The sequence below is a fragment of the Phaethon lepturus genome, unplaced genomic scaffold, assembly GCF_000687285.1.
Source record: "Phaethon lepturus isolate BGI_N335 unplaced genomic scaffold, ASM68728v1 scaffold3620, whole genome shotgun sequence".
NCBI classification, from domain to species: domain Eukaryota; kingdom Metazoa; phylum Chordata; class Aves; order Phaethontiformes; family Phaethontidae; genus Phaethon; species Phaethon lepturus.
In genome coordinates, this window is record NW_010513867.1 from 94579 (window position 1) to 119412 (window position 24834).

At 41.0% G+C, this 24834-nt stretch overlaps 1 protein-coding gene across 1 annotated transcript in view; it reads right to left on the reverse strand.

Moving 5' to 3' along the window:
* The window catches only part of PHLPP1 (PH domain and leucine rich repeat protein phosphatase 1), a gene marked incomplete at its 5' end in the record, with an annotated part of 66284 nt that extends 62004 nt beyond the window's left edge, over window positions 1–4280 (reverse strand). The window contains 2 exons of the mRNA XM_010291178.1: window positions 1957–2082; window positions 4084–4280. Coding sequence (XP_010289480.1) covers window positions 1957–2082; window positions 4084–4280 — 323 coding nt within the window. The remainder of the gene's footprint in view (window positions 1–1956; window positions 2083–4083) is intronic.
* Between the last annotated feature and the right edge of the window lie 20554 nt (window positions 4281–24834).

Here is a 24834-nt window from a genome sequence, read left to right on the forward strand (position 1 = left end):
CACCTTACAGTTAAGCACTTGGACTCGGAACGGTATCAGCTGGAGGAAATCTGAGTTACTTTTGCAGAATTACTAGTTTCTCTGTTTCTGTTCTTCAGAAACACTGTTACTGCACAGTACTTCCCACACAACTGCCTTACATACAATCATGCATGTGTCTGTTTTTTCACTCTAAGGATAGAAAACCCAAACATTAAAAAGCAACTCGAAGTGGCAAAGTACTGTTTTAAAATCCATGAATCCAGAACACCGAGTCTCAGTTTTTGGGGCTGGAGGGTGGGGAGTTGAGGAAAAAGAAGCATCATTTTTTCCTCAAAGTGTGTTTTACCAACAAAAAGAATAGCATAGCGAGTTTCTTCAGTTCTGACAGTCTGCAAAGACTGTATTTTCTTTCTGCTCTTACATAAGAAAAATGGGAGGATATCACGAGTGCATGGGGATATGTTCTCATGCTGGCTATCGTCCCGATGCTGTTAGTCATTTGGGTGAACCAGAAAGAAAGAGAGAAGCACAGCATGGCACAGAACAAGCTTATGCTGCCAGTTATTCAGAGGGGCTTTCTGGCCATTTATCTCTACTTCTGAAGTTCATTGTTTTCCACTGTTTTTCTCACTCATTAGATTTGCCTTTCATTTATCTGATGTCAAAGCCTCTGGAGATAAAAGGGCACTACTCTCCCAGAGAGAGCCACAAAGCAGCAAGAACTCAAAAACCTGACAGACCATGCCTCAGCATCTCATAAAACATGCCTTGGGGATTTTTACCTTGAGGTTTAACAGACCTGAGCAGCCATGTCAGAACCGTGTCTTTAAAAAGAATTTTAAAACCTACTAGAAAAAAAACAACTAAAGGACATTTTAAATGATGTACGTGTTGGGAAGTGCAATAGTTACTGCTCAAAGGAAGTTTGACATAATGATGAAAAGTCTTAAAAAAGCCCACAACCCAGGCTGTACCACTGGCAAGAGGCTGGATAATACATTATTGGAATCTAAAAAGACAGATCTAGTGTGCCGTAAATATCTCTAAGTACTACTACATAAAATCAAGTTGCTTTAACATATCAAAGAGCATGAACAGACAGCCCTAGGAAGTATAAAACTAACAGACAGTTTAGGCCCAGCTAGAAAACCAGAGAGTGCTGACAGGACAGCAAAAGAACTTGCATGTTGAAAATTTAAAAAAAAAACCAAAAAACAAAAAACCCCAGTGGTTCAAGATAGATTAAATACTTTAGAGAGAATTTATCAAAAAAGTGTCAGGGATTAAAAGATAAAAAAGGTAATTGCAAAACCAACCTTTCCATGACACAAAGTGGAACTGAAGAGTCAAATGAAATAATGCAGGACCTAAATTCCTGTAATAAATCGTGCTCTAAACATAGTATAAAATTTAATTTACGAAGGCTTTAGTTAGTAGTATTTTTTTTACTGACATGAAACGATGGCTTATAAAAAAAGAAAAATCAAATAGTTATAAAACTAAAGAGACATTCAGCATCATCTCCAAGCAAGACAAAAAATGTCCTAATTCTAGCAATTTAATCTTTAGGGTCTCTGAATTGAAAAAATCCAACACTATATTAGGTTTTAACAACACTGAAATAAAGCTTTTTAAACTGAAATTTTGACAGTTCTATTTGTCACCCTTTTTGTTCTAATTATCTCACTCCATTGGTCCAGCTGGATCATGGTAAGAAAAGGGGGAAAGTCTAGCACAGCCCTTGGCTTACACAGCCATGGTAGAAAGAAGTCTCAGTATAAAGGCAGAAAAATTCACCTCCTTATTGCCTGTTACCAAGAGTTCTCCAATTGAGGGGTTTTTTTGCACCACTAACAGCAGCAGCTGTTCATGATAATGAACCTAGAAGAATGACTGTATCACTGCATGGAGAACACAGAGCTAGAGGAAACACTACGAACATCCCATTCAGACAGGAATTAGCACTCTTCTCACCTTTGATGCTTGTCGAAGCCATCGCAAATATTCAGTGAAGTTATCGAAACAAATGTAGTAGGTCTGGCTTTGAGGTCCAGAGGAGCTAAATGCTAAACAGTGCTGGTGTTTTTTTACTTCTTCCACCTACAGTAGAAACACAAAACTGTTAGTGAACAAGAGTCCAAAGCCTCTTTGCACAACTCCCCAGGGCAAAGTTAAACTGCACCCAAGAGGAGCTCTTCAACTAGAGTTGGACTAACCCTCTCAAGCACTCAAGTTGGATGTTGGCTGCCAAATATCCATGAATCTACACAAGCAAGGAATGAGAACATAAGGATGAAGGAACCAAAGGAGAAAAACACCAAGAACGTCAACATTTTAAAAGAGACTGAGCACTACAAAAGGTTTCCCAGTTAAACACATTTAAAGTTATCTTTATACAACCTAAAGAAATACAATTTATACTCTTGGTTATTAAAAACAGGCTTAACGAAATGCTTCTCAAAGCCCGATTAAATTCTTTGGCATTTCTCAACTTGCTAAAAACACCCAGAATACATCATTCTGCTACCATACACGAGAAGTCCCACACAACTTATGGTCTCAATGTCTCAGCACCACATTCTGGAAAGCTTTTGCAAACCAGGAAGTGCAGAGTATTTATGGGGTTGAAGAATATTTTTTGAGCGATAATTTAAAAAACACTTAGTTCTGTGCCAAGCATCCTCCTCCCAAGCTTTGTCAGCAGAAGCCCTTAGTATATTTTTCTCAGTTTGGTTCTCCCTTTCTTTTAAAATTTGTTGTCAACTTTCTGCTTAGCACAGTCTGCATGTTTTCCATCACACAAGGCATTTATGTGCAAAAAAACCTTAGAAATTCCAGGTTAAGCAATTGAAAGACGTACACAATCTCTTTTTAAATTAAAAAAAAAAAAAAAAAAATTTTTTCATCTCAAAGAGAAGGCCAATGGGGGCCTGAATTCTGTCCTCTCCAGTGTGCTACAGCCAGGAATACAATTCACTGTCAGGAGTTCACCCACTGCTGCTAAAACAGGAAAATGTCTCTAGTTCAGTAACATCAGGGAAGAGTTGAAGAATCATGAAAGGAGAGGGGAAAAAACAGCTCCTAGAAAAAGGGACTACCTTCCACACTGCAAGTATAGAATGTTAATGAATCAACTTTAGTCTGCATAGATGCAACATTGTGAAGCTTGTTTCTTTCCCAACGACTCTTAAGAATCAAACTTACCAGAATGCAAGTTAAAAGAGCATTACTTCAGGTGTAAATTCACCCTAAAGCTAATGATTCTTCTCCCATTACCTTGGCTAATCGAGACAATAATAGTGTTCTAAAACATTATTTAGGCTGAAATAGTAATGTTGTAATCTTACTGTCTTCACTAAAGTTTCACAGAATGGTTGAGGTGGGAAGGGACCTCTTGAGGTCATCTGGTCCAACCCCCCTACTCAAGCAGGGCCAGTTAGAGCTGTTTGATCAAGACTGTGTCCAAATAGCTTTGAATCTCTCCAAGAAGGGAGACTCCACAACGTCTCTGGGTAACCTGTGCCAGTGCTCAGTCACCTTCACAGTGGAAAAAAAAAAAAAAAAAAATTCCTTGTGTTCAGATTGGACTTCCAGTGTTTCAAATGTATCAGAAAAAACTCCAGTTTCATCTTTTCACAAGTAAAAATGTTTGTTGCCATTAGCTTACGGTAGACCACTTCAGTGTTCGGCACTGTACGAGTAAAAACATCCAATGTTGAAAGTAAGCCCACGCGCTTATTGGTTAATTTTCAGATGCTAGAGTAACCCAACATGGATAAAAACTGGATGAGGACACACGGTACAGATCATACACAATACAGGTCCATGTATCCTTTGGCTGTGTACTACTGCACATATAAAACATATAACACCGCACACATGAAAAGGAAACTGTATTTCCCTTATTTGTCTTTAGCATCTTAATCCAAACATTGAAAATTGCTAAATATGACTCTGACCATAATCAAAAGTTATTTATATACTGATAACCCCATTTACAGAAACAAGCTTTTGAAGTGCTAAGCATCATCACTGAATGCCATCTTCTCTGAATAAACAGATAGGGGTTAAGCAAGCAAATACATGAAATAACTGTCTTACTTTTCCACCAATTAAAGGGAGGACATGCATCTTTCCAGTCTGGCTTTCTTTTACGGATGAGACAATTAGGCATGTTCCACAAAGGATAGCTTGGCGTCTTGTCCATCTGTTGACTGGCAAATGTATTTTCCCTTTTCGAACATTGTACATTCCTGAGAGCTGAATCCGTTCGGAGCTGCCAGTGCTGTGGGGCTTTCCTGAAATAGAAACAAAAGCATCCACTTAATCATGGAAAATCTTTGCCTCTTTCACTCAAGTCACCCTGAGACTTTATCAGCAAGTTTTCCAGTTACAGACTGCAGCGCAACAAATGAAATACGTCTTCAAAAGCATGCAAGCAGGTAATACAGTATCAGCTTCAGTACAGGGTTCTTTCACAGGCAGAAGTATATGACAGGTTGGTATCATGGCGCGAGGACAACAGTCTTGCAGTACATGAAACAGTCGGCAATAGTCATGTAAGCACCAATTAACGGTACCAGTCTTCTCTATGGGACCTGGAAATCAAACGTTCATCCTCAACAGTAATTAACTGGTTACAGCTGAGTTCACATTGACTGTCTGGTAACTGCAAAAGGGGGTGAGGTACTGCATGCTGACCTGCACCTTTGCACTTCCACGTCTCTTCTGGGCATCCTTAAGGTCATGGTTTGAATAGCTTCAATAGCTTCACAAAGAATACAGGTCCTAGTCTCTCCAGCCCACCCTGTTCAGTCCAAACCCCACAGCAGAGGTAGTACACCCAGCCACAATGTAAACAGATGCAACCTAGATGAAACCCTTCAAAGACCCTACTCAGGTAGGGCTTTGGAAAGAATGAAGTTCTTTTGTCTGCATTGCAATGAATTCGTTATTTATAATTCGGATTATTAGCAAGACTACCAATTAGACCAAATCTGTTCAATTACTTTAAATGGCTCAGATTCTACTAATCTAATCTATTAATAAGATTCTACTCTATAGAAACTATCACTAACAATGGCAACACAAACACAAGCATTCTCGTCTCTCCTCTTACAGGATGACGATTTTTAGGAGATAATGGGAAGAAGCACAATTTGCTCATTCTACTATGAAGTGTTTATCCACATCAAGTTACCCTATCAAACCTTAAACATCCCAGTCACAGAATCACAGAATGGTAAGGGTTGGAAGGGACCTCTGAAGATCACCTGGTCCAAGCCCCCTGCCAAGGCAGGATCACCCAGGGCAGGTTGCACAGGAACATGTCCAGTTGGGTTTTGAAGGTCTCCAGAAAAGGAGACTCCACAAACTCTCTGGGCAGCCTGTTCCAGCGCTCCATCACCCACACAGTAAAGAAGTTTTTTTCTCATGTTGAGGTGGAACTTCCTGTGCTGCAGTTTATGCCCATTGCCCCTCATCCTATCACTGGGCACTACTGAAAAGAGACTGGCTCCATCTGCCTGACAGCCACCCTCCAGATATTTATAGACATTGATACGGTCCCCTCTCAGCCTTCTCTTCTCCAGACTAAACAACCCCAGGTCTCTCAGCCTTTCCTCATATGAGAGAGTCATATGAGGACGTAAGTTCCAGTCCCTTATCATCCTTGTAGACCTCCGTTGGACCCTCTCCAAAAGTTCCGTGTCTCTCTTGAACTGGGGAGTCCAGAACTGGACACAATACTCCAGATGAGGCTTCACCAGGGCGGAGTAGAGGGGGAGGATAACCTCTCTCGACCTGCTGGTCACACTCTTCTTAATGCACCCCAGGATACCACTGGCCCTCTTGGCCACCAGGGCACATTGCTGTCCCATGGATAATGTATTGTCTACCAGGACTCTGAGGTCCTTCTCCATGGAGCTGCTTTCCAGCAGGTCAACCCCTAACCTGTACTGGTGAATGGGGTTTTTCCTCCCCAGGTGCAAACTCTACACTTGTGCTTGTTAAATTTCATGAGGGTCCCCTCCTCCCAATTCTCCAGTCTGTCCAGATCCCGTTGAATGGCAGCACAGCCTCCTGGTGTATCAGCCACTCCTCTCAGTTTTGTATCATCAGCAAACTTGCTGACGGTACATTCCAACCCTTCCTCTAGGTCATTGATCAAGATGTTAAACAAAACCAGACCCAGTACTGATCCCTGGAGAACACCACTAGATACAGGCCTCCAAATGGACCCTGCGCCGCTACCACCCTTTGAGCTCTGTCGCTTAGCCAGTTCTCGACCCATCTCACAGTCCTTCCTTGTTGCATCCCTGCATATCCTGACAACATTCCTATAGTCCTCCCAAGCGACCAGTCCCTTTTCCCACCTACTGTAAACTCCTTTCTTCCATACAAGTCCAGATCTGAGTCACCCAAATATACAAAGTCTTCTGCAAACAGAGAGAAGAGGTAACCACTTTCAAGTTAAACCCATTGAAATTCTGGAAGAATACCAGTGTTAGTGAAACTTTGGAAGAGAGCTCCCCTGGATAAACAAACCAAAGGCTACATTAATTCCAGCTTCCCCATCAAGATAAATCACTCATTTTCCTCCACTAATATTCACCAAAATTCTTAAAAAAATCAAGGAATTGATAGCTACTTAGGACTCCAGAAAAGCAGAGAGTTGAATCTGTCTTCTAACCCTGATATTTTAGACCAGTACCAATTAAACTGTGTCAGTGACAAGTGCTGCATGCTGTTACTCCAACTTGCTATTACTCCTGCTTCTATGATAGCTCATTTGTCTCAATGAGTCTGTTCTTGCCTTCAAATTATCTATGGGAAGATAGAAGACACCTACCACATGGCCTACCCACTGCCATTCTCTCACTCCCGCCTAACCTGTGCCAATTCTTGCCCTTATCTTTAAAAGCAGCCTTCTTGAATCTTCCTGCCAGTTTAATGAGCCAAGGCTTGGCATAGTTACCCTCAAGCCTTGCTCTGCTCTAATAAACACTAGCATTTAGGCTACTGATGTCTGCCAGTTTGGATCTGCAGGAACATCACTGTTCCTTGAAGCTAAAAGACTGAAACTTTAATGCCCACAGGGTATCTGCATCTAATACAAAAATAGGTGCCCCAAGAAAGCAGTAATTTCACTTCCAAGCAAATTCAAATCCAATAACCGAGGCTGTGGATAAACACTTTGCCCAACAGAACAGAGGGGAAAAGGGGACACCCATTCTATGCAAAGCTATACAAAGACTCATAGGGAATACAAGTAAGTAAAATAGAGCAACTCAGCCTTAATTAAACACAAAAGCAGAATCAAACTTTACATTTGGAATATGAAAACTTATCAGTTACTTTAGCAACCCCATTTACCTAGCTTGTACAGAATGACAGACTCCATGCTGCAAAGCATTGATTACAAGAATTAACCACATACAGAAACAATAAAATCTCTGTAATGGAGTAAAAAGTGCCTGGTAAGCATTAATAGTAAGGTTGTATAAAGAATAGTTGTCAGGGGTTTGGGCAGTTTCACCTCAAAAGCGATGTTTTATGGTCATCTTCCGGGGCCTGTTTCTGGCTGTATGCTCTCTAACTTCACTGGAAAAGCACAACCCACTGCTGATTGAACCCCTTCGGACTGCAAAGCATAACCTCATTCCTTTGGGAAGCCAAGCTCATTTAGCATTTTAATACAGTTGTATACACCTTTACCCACCCAGGAAGAAAGGGCATAATCCACATTTAATATGGGCAGACTTGTGTCCTGGAAAACATCAAATCTCAGTAGTTCTTTGGGATTATGGTAGACAACAAAGAGGACCAGCTCCCGGTGCAGCCAAGAGGCTTGGCAGGAAACACGACAGCATTCAGGAGCAACAGAAAAGTAACATTACCCTGCCTACTCTACTGGTAAAGTGACTACCACGCTGGGTGCCCACACTTTACAAAGAGTGCTGAAAAATATCAGTCTTCAGAAAAGTTATAGGAAAAGAAAAAAAAAAAAAACAAAACAATCAGAAGACAGAGAAACCTGCTTCCTAGGACCAGACTCCCTCGGACTAGCTACAAGGAAGTTAGGCACTTCTGGACCTGTAAAACTACTCAGAAGTCTCTAAAAGGCAGTTCTTCAAATTTTATATAAATTCACAGAGGTTGTAAGTCACAAGTCACAGTAACAATTAGTATCACTAGAAAATGTTTACTAGAATAGCCAGAACAGAGCTATCACTAGAAGTATTCATGCTAGGTATGAATTGTACTTTCTCTCAAGCTTCAGATTTGATGGGAAAATTATCAGGGTAAGAATCTTCAGTTATTGCTAGGAATACAAAAAAATTAAACAGCCCCTTCAAGCTCTACGGATTTAAGCTGCTTTCTCCCAGCAAGTACTATCTACCCCTTGCTACATGAAACTAGAAGTTTCCTGACAAGAACATACAGAAGTAAAATACTGAGCCTATTTCATTAAAGCCAAACCAAAAATGGTTTCTCTCTTTCTACTCTTGTCTACTTCACTACATAACCAGCCATCTGGTTGGACCAGATGATCTTTCGGGGTCCCTTCCAACCTGGGCTCTTCTATGAGCCTATGAATCTGTAACTTGCAAAACCCATGGTTAATATTGGATCACATGTTGTTGCCTGACACGCAATCTGCTCACATATCATTCAGCTTTCTTCCTACTACAGGGCTGTAATCATTGAGATCTGATAGTATCACAGTGTTCTATTATCATGCAAGCAAAAAAAAAGCCAAGAGCCGCTGGCTTATTTTGATTTTAAGCAGAGGTTATTCAAGGACATAGCAACTAATCATGGAACCAGACCCCTAAATCCACGGAAGTTTCACAGGTAACTGGGAGCAAAAGCCATGTGACAAGAAGTAGGCTTGCCTACTGAAAGGTAAGCTTGGAGACACTGCAGCTTTACAGAGCTCAGGTATTTGCTGCCAGGAAAGCATAAAAGCAGGAAAAAGCTTAAACGACAGCGAGCTCTGCCACAACAGAAGCAGGATGCGGCTCGGAAATGGCGCAAAGCGATCCTCAGGCTGGCTGCTCCTCATTTCAGGGAGTAAAGCACCAGGTGGCAGAGTGTCACGCAGCCCCACGCCGCAGCTCCTGCGAGAAGGCTCGTCCCTGACATGCTGGGGAGTGGAGGAGAAGGGCAGGGCTCAGAAATGCACCTGCCTTTTCTACGGCCTGGAAAATAATCGAATGAGAAAGCAAACGACCTTTTTCTTCCAGGTTTACCAGAGGGATAGGACAATTTGGAGCTCACCAGAATGCCTTCAGGCTAAGGATCAAAGACCACAAATTATGGCATAGCCATAGCATCAGTTGTTTTTGAGGTAACCTACCAGTGCCAGAGAAAGCACCGTTTTCAGTAAAAGCATCAGCAGCTCTGAAATTACCTTCCTCAATCTGTCTTGCAGACCTCCCATTCGAGATTTAGAAGACTGTGCGAGATTCATATTCAGATTTTTCTTCAGTTTTAACCATACCCGAAGGGAGCAGATGAGTTTCCACAGGGGCCTGGGAGTTTTCACTGAAGCTGACAGTTGTGCAGATAAAATAGTAACGATGATCCTTTGAGACTTGAAACACAAATTTGAATCCTGCCAAAACTTGTAAGATAATTATTGTTGCCTCAATCAGAGTGGAGGCAAATGTGCCAGAACATCTAGAAGTCACATACCAGAAAATGTTTTTCAAATGCTAAGCCCAACCAGAGCAGTCTGAGTATTTTAGCAAGAAACCATAAAAAGGTAATTTTTCATTCTTGTCAGGACTCCAAGATTACAGCAACGCCTAAGCACCCCCACAACAGGACTTCTGTTCTGCACAAGGCATTAGAGGAGATGCCTCAAGGAACTATGAGCAGACCACTCATTTGGCTATCTTGACATTCATGGTTGAATTCCTCCCAGTTTTAGCTTGTCCCAAGTCCTGGAGGGAAACTAGTGGTATTTAGAACAAGGACACAGAAAAGCAGGGAATTTGACTGAATCGGCATGACTGCTGTTGGAACCACAAACCCTACCCTGTTTCACAGGAAGCATGGTGGGGACACCAGTGATTCTTCAATGATGTTAAAGAACTAAGGCCTTGCCAGGAGCAGCTTAAGGAAGCTCCGGGTATGCAATATACTGACATCCCGCCTAGTGCAAAGACTTCAAACCTTATTAAATAAATATCCACAGCCGTTTGCTTTGGATTCTGGAGTAAAGCTCTTTATCCCAGTGATGGAAGGCATATGGAATACATTACCATCAGAAGTTATAAAATACCAGCTCATTATGGGACATAAAAGTACTTGGGGAAAAAAAAAAACCTCTCTGCAGCTATACAGCTGATTAAGTTGCAAATACTTATTATTTCCCCCTGTTTGAAAAGCACAGCCAATAAAGCCTGCCTCTAAAGAATGATTTAAGACATTACCAAAATAAGAGCAAGGAAAAGTGTTGACACAAGAAAAGCGTTCACTTCTGTGCAGCAGTCTTATTTTTATTACTAATATTGGTCTGATGGAATGAAAACTAAAAATTCTCTGAGACCTGCGTGGCGCAGCCAGCCCAGCCAGCTGGAGAGACTGCCCGCCCTGAGCTGTCTCGGGTATTCACCAGCGGTAAGAGCGGCTTAGTTATTCAGTAGGAATAAGGTCTAAGTTTGAGGCTTTTCAGAAGTGACTGAATGACTCTGAGTGCCTAATTTTGGGATGTCCTTTTCCTGCTGCAGCTGGGCCGGCTACAGAGGTCACCATCCCCATCTGCACACTGTTGGGCCCCTGGCCCAAGGCCAGCGTTGCCTACTGCAACCCTACTGCATCAGCTGCTCCTTGTAAGCTGTCCCTAAGCCCTTTCAGACAAAACAGGCTGCTTTAATTTCTTGCATCTCATTTTGACTGCGAGGCCTTAGGGACAGCTCACGGTGAGCAGTTCAGCACGGAGAGCAGAGGAACGGCACGTAGGGGCTAGAGCTGAACACGGTAGCTGCTGCTGGAGAGGATACCTAACTAAACCCACCCAAGGCTTTTGGAAAGCCATTTCAGAAATAAGGTATTTCACACGTTAACACTCTGTGAACATCAAGTCTCATATGCATTAGAGAAAAAGAAAACCTGAAAACCACCAGTTTTGAAGACTTTGGTCTGAACCCACTAAGCAAGCTAGACTCTTTCCTAGCTGACCAGGTGAAATCAGCGGGGCAGGTGGAAGCCTCTCAGTTCACACCTGCAGCACCCTCCCCACCATCTCTCCGAATTGAAATCGGGAACACCTCATGCCTGCCTTGCTGCAAACCTGCAAATCGAGGTTCAGCCCTGTCTTGCCTAAATAGAAGTGCAAAGAGGCCTCAATTAGTTCAAAACACTGAAAGCCCTTGAGTGTCTTCGCCCACCCTTCGGGAAACTGTGCCACAGTAGCTGTTGCTGAATCCTTACTGCCAGATCATTCTGCAGATTTCTACTTTTGCTCAAATCCTTTTATTAAACACAGATAAAGCTACTGCCTGCAATGTTTTTGAAGTTTCTCAGTCATTTAAGGTTGCTTCCCCTTGCATTTTTGTCAAATTAAGGGCACTGGTGATGACTTCAGGCAAGGCTCAGCACAATGAGATGTATAAAAATAAAGCAGCAAGTTGGATTGGGGTGGGGGGGAATAGGAGGTCAGAAAAGCACAAGTAAAAACTCTGAAACTATCGTACTGCTTTCATTTTTATTTTAAACTTATGAAGAAAGCTTCCTTACAGTTACATGCTTATTAGAAGCATTTTCCCTTGTGAAGGTCCACACTGTCATAATTGAAGAACAAAGGCGCAGAATTAGTTAGGTTTTATATTTAACGAAGACCAAGAATTCACCTCGTAGTCTCTACCAGCAACCAACTGAGGATGCTTTTGCAAAGGTAACAGACCAAGTATGTATATAGCAAAATCTCATCTGGCAAACCATTCCAAAACCAGACATTGAATTTTTGCACTCAAATCTACTTAGAACCTTAAAAATTCCTGTAAGATTTAACACAAAGCTGCCAACCGATTCTGTATGGCCCTGTGGAAGAGGGATGCAGTCACCATTATGCTGTTCTTATGGACATATAACTATTAGCATAGACTTTACTCATTACACTCCTTATTTTGCTGCACTCTGTATTAATACGGGGGCTGGCGGAAGTGGTTAAGTTTCTTTTAGGAATTAGCAGATCAAGCTCTGCTACTTGAAGACTGTTACCTTTTCACCTGAGAAACAAAACCAGATCACAAATGTTGGATTTTACTGAACTGTGTTAACTCACCTTTTTCTTTAAAGAAACGTTCACTACAAGGCAAGACTGGCAGAGTAGAAGACAGAGAAGTTTTTAGTCTTTGTGAAACATATTCCTATTTTACAGGAAGATCGTTCTTAAAGACAAGCATTATTGCTGTATGATGTGATACAATAAAACATAGCTACTAGTTTTATAGCAGTAATCCTGCCTTCCACTTCCATTAAATCCTCACTGGAGGAAAGGTTTGTATGAACTTAATAATGCTGAAAACATCCCTCTCTTTTTCCCCACTGAGACAGAGTTCAATGTTTGTTCACCTGATCATTCCCTGTATCTTGTTCTCAGAGGACTCACCACCACCACATGGGAGCTCTAAAACTACGGTATCAACACTTAAAAGATACCATAGGCAAAATTTAACAAAAATTACTTTTTCTGAAAAGCATTTCTATCAAGTGTTGCATATTTATCAGTGGAAAATGGCTGCAATGGCTTTACCGTCAAAAGCTAAATAACAACCTGAATAAACCAAGAGCTTCTGAAGAAAAAACGAACAGTGATTCAGAGCACTTGTTTAAGAGTCATTGTCAACCAGCACGACTTCTGCACTAGGACAGCTTAATAAAGGCAACAGGCTAAAGTAGGATATATAGTAGTCATCAGGCCTTGCAATTAAAAGTAAGCAAGCACAGTGGATCTGGATTACTACGTAGAGGCAGCAAACCCCAAGGCCTTGGAATCCAATTGTTCTGACTGTAACAAGTGAATTCCAGATCTAGCTGCTCCAGTCTATTCTGACAGCAGGTATAAGCAAAACCCCCGAAACATACATACCCTCCCCAACAAAACTGAAAACCCAACTGTTCTTAAACTCTTCACCCCATCTATCCCTACAGATGACTCCTGCAGCTGAAGCACAGGTCCTTCACACTCAAGCTCTCAGCCCTATGCGTTCCCACTGGCCTCACTTGCCTGCAGGAAATTCAAGCAAATGACATGCCGGCAGGTTTGTTTATTTCAGCAAAACAATGAGGCTCTCAAGGTGCCTTTGACATTCCGACTTCTGCTCGCATTCGAAATACGATGGAGTGCATGTTGAATTCTGTTGTTATGTTCAAATACTTCAGTTTGAAGAAAGCTCATAAAGGGAAGAGAGTCACCTGCTCTTCAGTAGCAAAACTCAACACCAATTCTTTTGGGAAAGCGCCATATGCCACCTCTGAAAAGGAAAAATAACTGAAACATGCTGAGAAGGAACCATCAAGGAAAAAATGTCACCTTCCTCCTATGCTTTAACAAAGTTGTAAAAAGCTGCAATATTGGTCGAGAGGCTTCCAGGAAGTACTAGCTAAAAAAACTTTCTCATCTTGAACTTAGGATTCATTTAAAGAAGCTACTGAAGAAGTTCTCCAGTGAGATCTTGTACCAAATATTTTTGCTCAAAGTCAGTTTAAAACAGAATTAGTCTCACACTGAGAAGATCTGTGCTAGTATCTGATCACATCCTTTACATATATTTCTTAAAAAGAATACTCTAGCAACACATCTCAACTGATCCCTTATTAAGATGGCCTCAGGAAACTCAATTTTCTGAACACTTTTAGAATTGTAAAGAATGTTGAAGAGGTGAAACTGAAGAGATAGGGCCAAAAAGTTAAGCTTTACAAACTTGCCAGTAGCACCACGACTTGCATAAGAGCATGTACAGCTTCTGTAGGATGGGACCCAATGATGGCTCAACTGATCTTTCCCCTTTCTCCTCAACTCAGCCCCCATAAAGCACAGCTGAACAGAATGCTGGAAATGCACACTTATTTTTGTGAAGTCATGCAAAATTGAATCCTACTTATTATACTCCCAATGCACAATAAAGCCACAAGCACAGTAAAACCCCTGGCATCCCAAAGGATACTTACCCTGTCTAAAGCAATTGCTGTACTGGCAAAAGCTCTGAGCTAACCAACTGTTTTAGGAAAAGCTGGAGTCTTGATGTAATTCAAGAGCAAAACTGCACTGATGACTCCACTGAAGTTAACAGCAGCTTTCAGGTTTTATCAGTGTTAGATGCTCAACATGAAGCACAGCAATGTAAGCTCAAAATAACTACTTGAAACACACTCTCCTCTGAGAAGGAACAATGACAGCCCCTGGCAGAAGCTCATCTGTGTGTCTTAGTACCACGACAGAAAGAGAGAAACCTGTGCTCCTTACCAGCAAAAGCAGAACACATGTGCCCCACACCCCTAGACCTACCGGCCTTACCCTGGAGATGGAAGATGTGGATAGTCAAACGTTTAAAAAAGCTACAGAAGAACAAATATGCACACTAGGTCAAGGATTGTTTCATATGAAGTTCATCTAAACAAATGCCATCTTTCAATGTATTATAGACTAAAATTCCACCAACCACAAGATGACTAAACTGTTTGATGCATTAAATGTATTCAAGTTCCAAATATAATGATTTTCTCTTTGCTCTTTCATCAGAAGGAAGAAGTCAGGTATTCTACAACATATCTAAAAGCATACAGTAATCTAAATCCTTGTAAAGGTTAAGCATTTTAAGAATGACGCTTCCTACAATAGACTACTGTACCAGTATTATTGTATAATCAAAATCTAAATTCAGGTTTTATCACAGGACCCAGCTGATAAGCAGCTTATGTCAAAACAATTCTGTACAGTATTGCAAGGCCATTAGTAGCACATCTCAACTAGATCTAGCTTAGAAAAACCCCCAAACAATTGTGATATGGAACAATACTTAAAGATGTATATGCTGTCTGGTCAAGTTCCTCCAAAGTTTAGCACTGTAAAAAGATGACCGGAATGCTGGATTTGGAATTGTCAACACCTACAATCAAAAGCCACGTTACCTAATTAAAAGAAAAAAAAAAAGGAACTAGTAGGTAAAAATTGAGTGACTGCTTTAAGTTACACAAAGACAAAAAAAAAATATAAAACGCAGAAGAAACAGCAAGAGCACATTAGTCAGAGAAAGTTATCTGTCAGTCTTAAATACTAAAAATTTGAAATTCAGCTTCATTAACGTGAGATTTTCATGCTATAACTAGAACAAATTCTGGCTGGGCAATGTCCCTATAAGCCAATCTTACTCCATCGTATCAGCCAGTCTGCTCATAACTTGCTAGGTAAGCTTAGTTCATACATTTAGTGTCTGTATCTTGGCTGCTTTCCTCTCATAACAGTAGCCAGTATTTGTGTGTGCATCAGATTTTATGTAGTATGTTTACACAAAACTTTTTTTCAAATAGCTAGTCAAAGCCAGAGCCTTTTTGATTTGCAGCTTTGAGTTCGGTAAGTGGCACAGAGTACATCTTCAGCTGCAAGTGCGAGCTGCAATAAGCCAGGAGGACTCTCTTTGGTTGCCTCTTTCCCCCGTCTCCTACAACTCCATAGCTAGAGACTGTTCCTAACACCACCCCTAACAGCCCTTCTTTTTCACTTCTCTCTTATCAGCAAGAGCAGCTTCAAAGAATCACACAGAAGCCTGGATGATGGAAAAGGAGAGACAGGATCAGCAGCTACCTTTGGAAAGCTTCACTACCTCGATTTCCGTCTGCTTATAGCTGACAACCTTGTTTTGTTGCTGAAAAACATGCACACTTTGATTTGCTCTAAATAGACTTCTGTCATTAGTTTATTTTTTTTCATTTACATGACAAAGGTTGGATGATGTTGACGTACATTAAACTTGTATGTCAACGCATGAAAAAATGTGGCAGTAAAAGGCAACTTGTACTAAAAAAATCTGTACTTCAGACCACATTCCTGAGACAAAACAAAGACAAGGGAAGGAAAGCTGATTTTATAAAGTGAGAAAAAGGAAACAGTAGGGAGTGAGAGATACCTATCATAAAGAACCATGAAAGGCACATTTTCCCAATGCCTTTCAATCCCTTAGAAACAGAGGTAGAGAAGATTTATCACATGCCCACAGATACCGTGTTTGAGACCGTTGCTTCTCTTTTCCACTGCAGAGACTAGAAGTAACTGGATAGCATATGGGAATTGTCTAGGAGTGCACGTCAAGCAGTTTTATTACAAAGGAGACGAAAAAAACAAACAGAAAAGCTTGGCTTTTTCCATTCCCTTTTTAAATTAAATCAACTATCACACATCTGAGTCATCCCCAAACCCATCAGTTTTCTGTCCAAAGCAATTGTAGGGTCTGCAAAAGGGTCTGCGAAAGGACAATCACAAGTCCTAGCTCATAAGGCTGACTACACTCTAAGGTTTCTTGTTTCATGCTACACATCCCTGCAAGAAAAATGTTGAAAATTTCCACACCCATAGCAAGAGAGAAAAAGCCTGTACAAAGGTCCAGTTTTACAAGTACACAGTCTGATTTAGAGCTCCTGAAGCCTCTTTTAAGTCAGGAAGGTATCTAGGAGAAATCAAAACAAGTTCTTAAATTCAGCTTTGACAGGAAAGCAAGTGTGCTAAAAACAACCCCTGGAACTTGAAAATTCATCAGAGCACCACTTTAATTCTAGTTCATGATAATTTTAGAAAGGGATCCGTAAATACTCACCATGAGTACTTTGTACAACATTGTCAGGATCAACTTGAAGCTGGGGCTACTTGTCAAAACTGTCTCCTCTCAGTGAAAATACCCAGAAGAGTCTGAAAGTGCCTACACATACGTGAGGCCTCCATCCCAAAAGCCGAGCACCTTCTTTACAGGCATTTGAATCCAAGACCTCTCAATACCAAGAGAGAAGAGCAATCCAGCTGGACAGTGTTCAGTATAATACACAGCACAAGAAAATCTGTTTAAATATATTGATTGTGGTCAGACCATAACAGTACTTCATTTTTCTGACATCAAAACGAGTATTTTCTCTACCATCGGGGAAAAATATTGTGGCCATACAGACGTTGTATTTAAACAGTTTACTTTGAAAAAAACAGAGCAACTCAAACTGTTCCACCCTCCATCCACATCCAATACTAGCATCTAAAAACAAACAAACAAACAAAAAACCCAACAAACCCAAAACCACACCCCTCCAATGCACATCACTTAAGTTCAGCACATCTTAATCTTATTAAAACTGTATTCCACCCTGTAATCAGGGGAAAAACCTAAAAAATGCAAGATCTTATTTAAGCAGGCTCTCAGTTTTGATCCACCCACTCTAACTGACCAATTGTCTGAAGAGCCTGGGAATTGATCACACCACGTGTGTTTTTCTGAAAGCCATGTCACAAGTCACCTCCATGCAGAGGAACGCGAATGGCCCGGACTCTACAGCCACATACCCTACTAGCAGAAATCCTCTCCTGTGCCATCTCACCGACCGCTTTACTAAACTCAATAGAGAGGAGGAACAAGAGAAGGTGGATCAGCATCGCCCCCTTTGCCTCCCCTTTCCAGAGACCTACTGCATTGCTGTACCCAGTCATACGTCCACAACGTAAAAGTATTCTTTAGATCGCTGCTAAAGCTGATCTCTCTAAAACATGTAAGAAGCTTCATTGTCAGAAAAAACACAGGAAAAGTTCGTGATGCTCTCACTCACACACATTTGCAGGATTAAGTTTTAAAAGCATCTGGATGGATTTTGCAAAGAATCCGTCCCAAAATACTACCTTTTTGATTCCTCTGCCCATTCACCCTCCTTTGAGGGAGAACTGAGACTCGTGAAAAAAATTTTTTTTTAATCTCTCTCCCCCACCCCATCTATTTATGTTCCAAATATCTTATCTCCACCCCAGCAAGAAAGGGAAGGAAGAGGTCAAGGGTATATTATATTTGCAAGCTGTTTTTTAATCCTCTGTGAATTGTCAGCACTTTAGTTTCATTTATAATATTGCAGAAACAAAAATTTGTTCAGTGAAATTTATTATTAGGAGCAAAGTAATCATTAATTTTAATTACAACTGTACTATTTACTTTGCACAAGGGAAATGTGTTGGGTACAAAATGCCAAACGTTGCCATCCTCCAAACTGGTATCATTCTATTATACTTCAGATCAGTAATACTCATACTGAAGATACTTTTTTTTTTAAGGGAAGTTTCATATATGGCATTGCCAAGTTAATTGATGTAACAGATACTCTAATTTCTATGCATTTTAAGTAGTAGAAGATTTCTAGACAGCTAGGCAGATCACATTCACTATGTAAAAAAGTACAATGAGACTTCAGCTGAAACACCATAAAATTATTCAGTGGAATGCTTCTACCAAAAACAGTAAAAGATAAAGAAAGCAACCACATTTATTGTCTCCTATATTTCATTCATGTTCTGGATTCACACAAACCTAAAAATGAAGGATATGTGCTTGAAAAGAGCTTCCCTTAAATCTTAAGCAAAACCAAGCAGGCAGAGAAGAAAACACTTAAGATCATATATTGGCTAGCGTAGTAAGTGTGAAGGCATACACGAGGAGATGGCACTCTAAGAAAGGATGCTGCAAGAACAGGAATCAGACATCATTATTTTAATCAGCAGCAATTTAAATTAAGCCAGTTCAACAGCTGATGAAACTCATGGCACTCTGCAGGATACAGGGGACTTGCTTAAGTCCCCAGAGCGGGTCCATTACTCTGCCCACACAAGAAACAAACCTAAACTGGTGCTGGTAAACACATCTCGGCGCATTAGGCAGCAGGCCAAGTTTGCTGGACCTCTCCCCCCAACACCAGTACCCCAGAGAAAACAGGGAACAGCTGCTCAGTCAGCTCTTGCTGCCCAGATAACTGCAACCGTCCTCTTTTACACCGAGCCGGGAACCGCCACTGTCGTCGCCATACGGGGCAGTGCGCCTGCGCGCACACGTGTGCCTGTGCGCTCGTGCTCGGACATGTGTACAGGGAGAAGGATGAGGCCCTGAAAGCAGGCTTTCTCTGGCTGCAGCACTGAGGAGGGAACCCATGCTGATACCACCAGCAGAGGCACCTCTCCAAGAACCTGGGGAACCAACTGCTCAGGGACACAGGAGAAAGGCAGCCATGGTCACTAACAATTGCTTTCAGCTTCAAGGGACACTGGCATCAGTATTTTGGTTTCACTATCAAACCTAGATGATGAGAGGAAGGCTTACGAACCATCATACACCAGGGGAATGTCTGCAAAGGTTTAGCAGAAAGTAGGGATGAGAGGGAGAACTGCCCCTCCGAGGCAGGATAGTGAAATGTTCCCCTGATTGCCCCAGTTTGTCTTGCTCAAAGTCCTACCCATAAATCTGAGGTTTTCTAGTGGCCTCCCACCGGTTTTTGAAGCAAAAGTAAGCCAGTGACCTGGAAAGTAATTAAATTGTGCAGTTTACCTCATCCAATTTGCATTTTGCATACTAACTCGTAGTGCAAAAGCTGTTTAGACATACTTTCTCTTGCTGCTCCACTTAACTATTTGTCATTAGAATTGTTAATATAATGTGAGAACTCCCGAGGTGAGTTTAAAAACATTTTGGTTCACATTTACTTTAATTATTTGTCTTTTTGTCTTTTTCCTACAAAAGAATACAGTTGTCTTGACTGTTCATAAACAGGAGGGTTTGAGCAAGCATAGTAGCTGCACTCAAACATATATACAACTTAGCATTTCAACAAAAATCATTCCCACAAGTTTCTTGGCCTCTGTTCTTGGGGAGAATGAAATCTTTTTCTTATGGTCACTGTTAGTTAATACTTTTTGTCCCCCTCCTTGAAATGCTTTTGCTATCCCTTTGCCTCAGGTCCTGTAACTTCCAGGGCAGAACTCACCACTGTCTCCACAAGCTGACTTCAGTAGTGGTTCATGTGCTTCCCCCCACAGATGAAATGAACAGACCAAAGTCCTGCTAGAAAGGCTGATCACAAAACCCAAGATCACAGCCACTTAATATGGTAGAGATCGTTTTCCTGAGGCAACTTTAAATGTATGGTAAAAATGATACAAAGCACATCATTAGACCAATGCTCAACCAGGAACCAAGAGTGCCATATTATCAGTCACAGAGGCTTGACAGATTTCTGATGAGCTAGTAGGTTTTGTCTCACTGAATCATGAAGTACGAGTCCAAGGACTTCATCTAGTTTCAAAATCCTTTGACTATCTTTGAAAGAAATACTCATCAGTCCACCAGAACCTGATCATTAGCGGAAACAGGTAACTTTTTTTGGATTAACTTCTTTGCTTCTTAATTGAGAAGCTTTCATCTTCAAAGTTTAAGCTTAAAGAGATACTGGTCTCCCCAGCTCAATTTGAAATAAGCAAATCTACACAACTTAGTAATTTTCAAATTTAAAATAAGAATGTAGACCACCTCTGAAAAAATTGTACAGGGATTAATTTTTTTTTTCTAGAAGCAGTTACTTAGTAACAAACATGAAGGTGTTCTTTCCCAAGACTCCTCAAGCTAATGCAAAAAGACATTCTGAATCCACACATGGTATTAGGTTTTTTCACCACATAGGATTCAACCCATGGAAAGGAAATTCTCATGTTACCTCAGTAAAGTTTGCTTGTGGTGAATGTGGAAATGATCTGAGAGTGCTGTGCCACTCTCAGATATCCTCAGGATACTGGATTGAAATGCAAAACTTCTATCCTCAGCTTTTCTTGATTTCTAAATTTTCTGCTTTGTTTACTATTTCAGGAAAAAGAAAGAAAAAAAGGAAAGAGAAAAGCACACAGACAAAATGACTTTTAAAGCTTCATATGCAAGCTGCAAGCTGAGCAGCTGTGTTCATTCAACTCTCATCAAGGGAAAAAAAATCTGTTTGGGAGCAAAGTAAATACAATTCAGTACACCAAATCAGACTTTCTTCAAAATCTATTTGCAAACTTCACAGTCCTAACTAGGTAGTGTCACAATGATAACCACAGTACAGTAGCTCAGGACTACTCTTACATTTCTTGGAAGTAACTGTAACAGATAGTTTCTCTCTGACTAAATATAATCTTCCCAGAGAAGCATCAGGCACAACTCATAACTCTTCTGTAAAGAAAGTCTGCTGAAAGGTAAAAATGTGACAGCAGCAGTTTTAGAGAAAGATCTGGCCAAAAGATCACAATGGTGAAAAACACGCAAAAAGGAGCCTGTGAATCTACCAAACACAAAAATACTCAGCCACCAGACCCCTCAACCTGAAACTAATGCAGATTCGTCTACAGTCTGTGAAAAAACAAGTACACTGAAATGTAGGGCTTTTGTTGTTTATTAATCTATAACTTGCCCATAAACTAAGGATATACCTAAACTTTTTCCAAGCAAAAAGTGCCAAACCTTCTATAGGCAGCTATTAGCGGTTTTATCTGTCCCCCCACCATGTCCTCTATCACTATGCATCCCCAGACGCATTCTCCCTGCTCTTCTGTATCCGCAGGTGATGATCCAAATAACATTTTCTAGCCTGCAATTCTAATGAAGTTTGGTTGATTTTTTTTTCTCCTTTTTATTAACGCATTGCCCCAAGATCTGTCATCCCACTGCTCTGAAACAAAAATAGCACACTTCTGCAGAAAACCTAGCCACTTGTTCTTATAAAAAGATTATCATGCCAGTACAAAGGTTGTTTCTAACCGAGTTACTCAAGCATCCTGCAATAAGCCATTCAGAAGTTCATCGTTACTTGTCCAAATAGATTAGTCATATTAGTGCTGAAGCAATGGCATTATGTAAAAGGCTGCTTCTCTCTCATCTGCTTCATTAGCTCCAAATCATATTCACGAAATGCAACATGCTACTTCAGCATGTCTGCAGTAATCAGCAGTTAAAACAATTTCTTTTACCATCATCCATGATATATGAACACATGGGTGGCCAAAGTATAGCCCACGGGTGCTAGGCTCACATAACTGCCTGCTCACTTAGAATACAAAAGGTAGAGCTCATGGAGACCAGGAGCTGTAGTTCTCATCACTTCATCTCAGTTTTAGTGGGTTTGTGCAGAGGTGTAGCCCACAGACAAAGGCAGCAACAATGTCCTGCTCCATTTTCTAGAAATTGTGGGTCATTTATATCTGCTGATGAAACCGAGCCATTCTCCAGGGGACAGAATTTAGATATTTATTCAACCTGACAGAATCAAGCTATTTAACAATGGGAGGAGAGCAGGGATGAAATAATGGGACTAGGATGTTATGAAGTGGAGAAGAGGTAGAATAAATACTGACATATCCCATTGTAAGGCTCGAGCTAACATTATTGAGTTGGCCTTTGGAAACTAGGACAAGTGATCTGAATCATGACAAAAAGGCTTTCAAATATACACTGTCTGCTCTTTGTTTGGATTTGAAGAAAGCAAGCAGCTTCACTGAGCTTGTGAGTACATTCTCAAAGCTCTTCTGTTAAGAATCATTTTCAATTTACCTATGTAAGATGCAAAGTTTTCCACAGAAAACAAGCAACAAATTAGCCTCTGGACTGGTTATGGATGTGCAGTTAGCAAGGTGCAATATGTAGGCCAGACAGAATTTAAAGACTGTTACTGGGAAAAAATGCATTATTGTTTATAGAGTGACAGTATCACATCTGGGATCCTAAACCTCGTTCCCTTAGCTCACTACATAGATAGATATACAGATACATATATATATAGATAGATTTTTTAATATATAAATATACACAGGCGCACATCTCACAATAAGTAAATGGCAAACAACAAACTAGGTTTCACTACCTAGTACTGTAAAAAAGAAAATACGGTCCTGCAACCAGGTAAGAAAATGTGTGCCTCTGGGCCAGACTACAGTGACAAATTTAACCAAGTCATTCTCATCCTTTCCCTCATCCTTTTGCGAAGCAAACAGTATTTTCAAGGTGACTAAAATCTCCAATTCATAACAGCAGCACAAGCCGCACGACAGCGGCAGAGCCCCGATGCCAGTCCCTGCTGCTCTGCACGCCCCGCACACCAGCTCGCTCACACTCTTCCACAATGAGACTCTCAAAGACGACTGGGGCCCCACACCTGGCCTAAGCCTACTTACCTGCTTATAGGCCCTCTTAAACAGGATGTATTACTTTAAGAGTTTCTCATATACATATTTATGCATATTTAAGTTCAAAGAAGGGGTTGGCAGAACTGCACAGAAGTTACGACGTCAGTTTGTATCTGAGCGGGAATATGTACTGCTTATCAGAAAAACTCCCTCAAGTCTACTGCCTTAGCTGCACGGGAATTATCCCTAGCAAACCCCTCTACCAAGACCATGATGCTTTTTCGGTAGCTGCAGAAACAGATGAGAGCCTGCACTGTCAGTAAAGACATACTTTCCCCAAAGAATCCCTGTCAGCATTGGAGGAGTTCCACTCTTGTTCCAGTACTCAAAAAAAGCAATTCCTCCCACTTCAGTTTTTATTGGAGAAAGAAAATGCTGTTCAAGAGACAAGTCTAGTGAATACGTAATGGTAAATCACATTTTGGAATAAAGCAATGCACTTCTAGGGGGTGCCCATCCCTTGAAGCACTAAGAGCTGCTCCCACAATCATCTACACACACAACAGGGTCAGAGGTGCCTAAATGTGAAAGTCACTGGCCCTCAAAAACCCCTGGAAGTAAGGTTCTATCCCCAATTCTGTGTCTCCATTTAGCATCCCTGGACGACTTCTTTAAAAGGACCAAATCCACACGAGGTAAGCCATGCAGTTTCAGGAATTCCCTACCTGTGATATTAAAACCAGAAATGGGACTCCATACTTTGTGCTTGTTTTGGGGAGAGCAGAGGTAGCATCAGGTTTTGCTGGACAGCGATTCAGGACCACAGGGGTCAGTACTATTTCATTTCACAACTTGCATACATTTTCCATCCTTCTATTAAAGCATACGATTCCCCAGCTTAAACACACCCATACACAAACCCTATCAATTTGGTAACTTCAACCAGTTTGCTGTACATAGCAAGAAAAACAAACTCAAAAACAACCCCACTCCAAATGCCAAAACAAACAAACAAAATCTCGAAACATGCCACACTTTTTTTATTAATAAAAGGGACAGACATACACCAGATAGGCATCTTAAATACCAATTCTCTGACTAGCCTTGCTATTTCTGGATCACTCTTTTTGGTATGTTCTATTCTTGCAGCCACATGAAACTATTTTCCACATGCCACAGGACAGAGCCTAGCACCTGGAATACAAATGCTATATGAGAGGCCACATGATAGCAGGACACAAAAAAGGTAATATTACATCAAAACTAATCACAGGGCCATAGACCCTTCCTCATCATGGTCTCCCTCTGCTTCCTTTTTTTCATTTTCCTAGCACTAACATGAATTTCCAACGTCAGCCACCTCAGTGTAAAGCACCATGTGGTTGCCAGGGCTTTAGGATGCTCAAAGTAGATCTATTCTAAGGATATTGCTTCAGATTTGAAAGTGTTTGTCACATTTCTCTAGATATGGTCTCCATGAGGGGGTTTTTTTGGTTGGGTTTTTTTTTTTTTTTTTTTTGCTTCTTACCCCACCTCCTGTACAGCATAAGTTCTGCTGTCCAAGATTATGATGCCGCTGTCCTGCAGAGATCACCAGGAGGGCACAAAAGCTGTTTCTTAGGAGTGAAGCCAGCAGTCCTCCTCCATGCACAATGGGAGATGCACAACATGAGAGAAGTGGCACT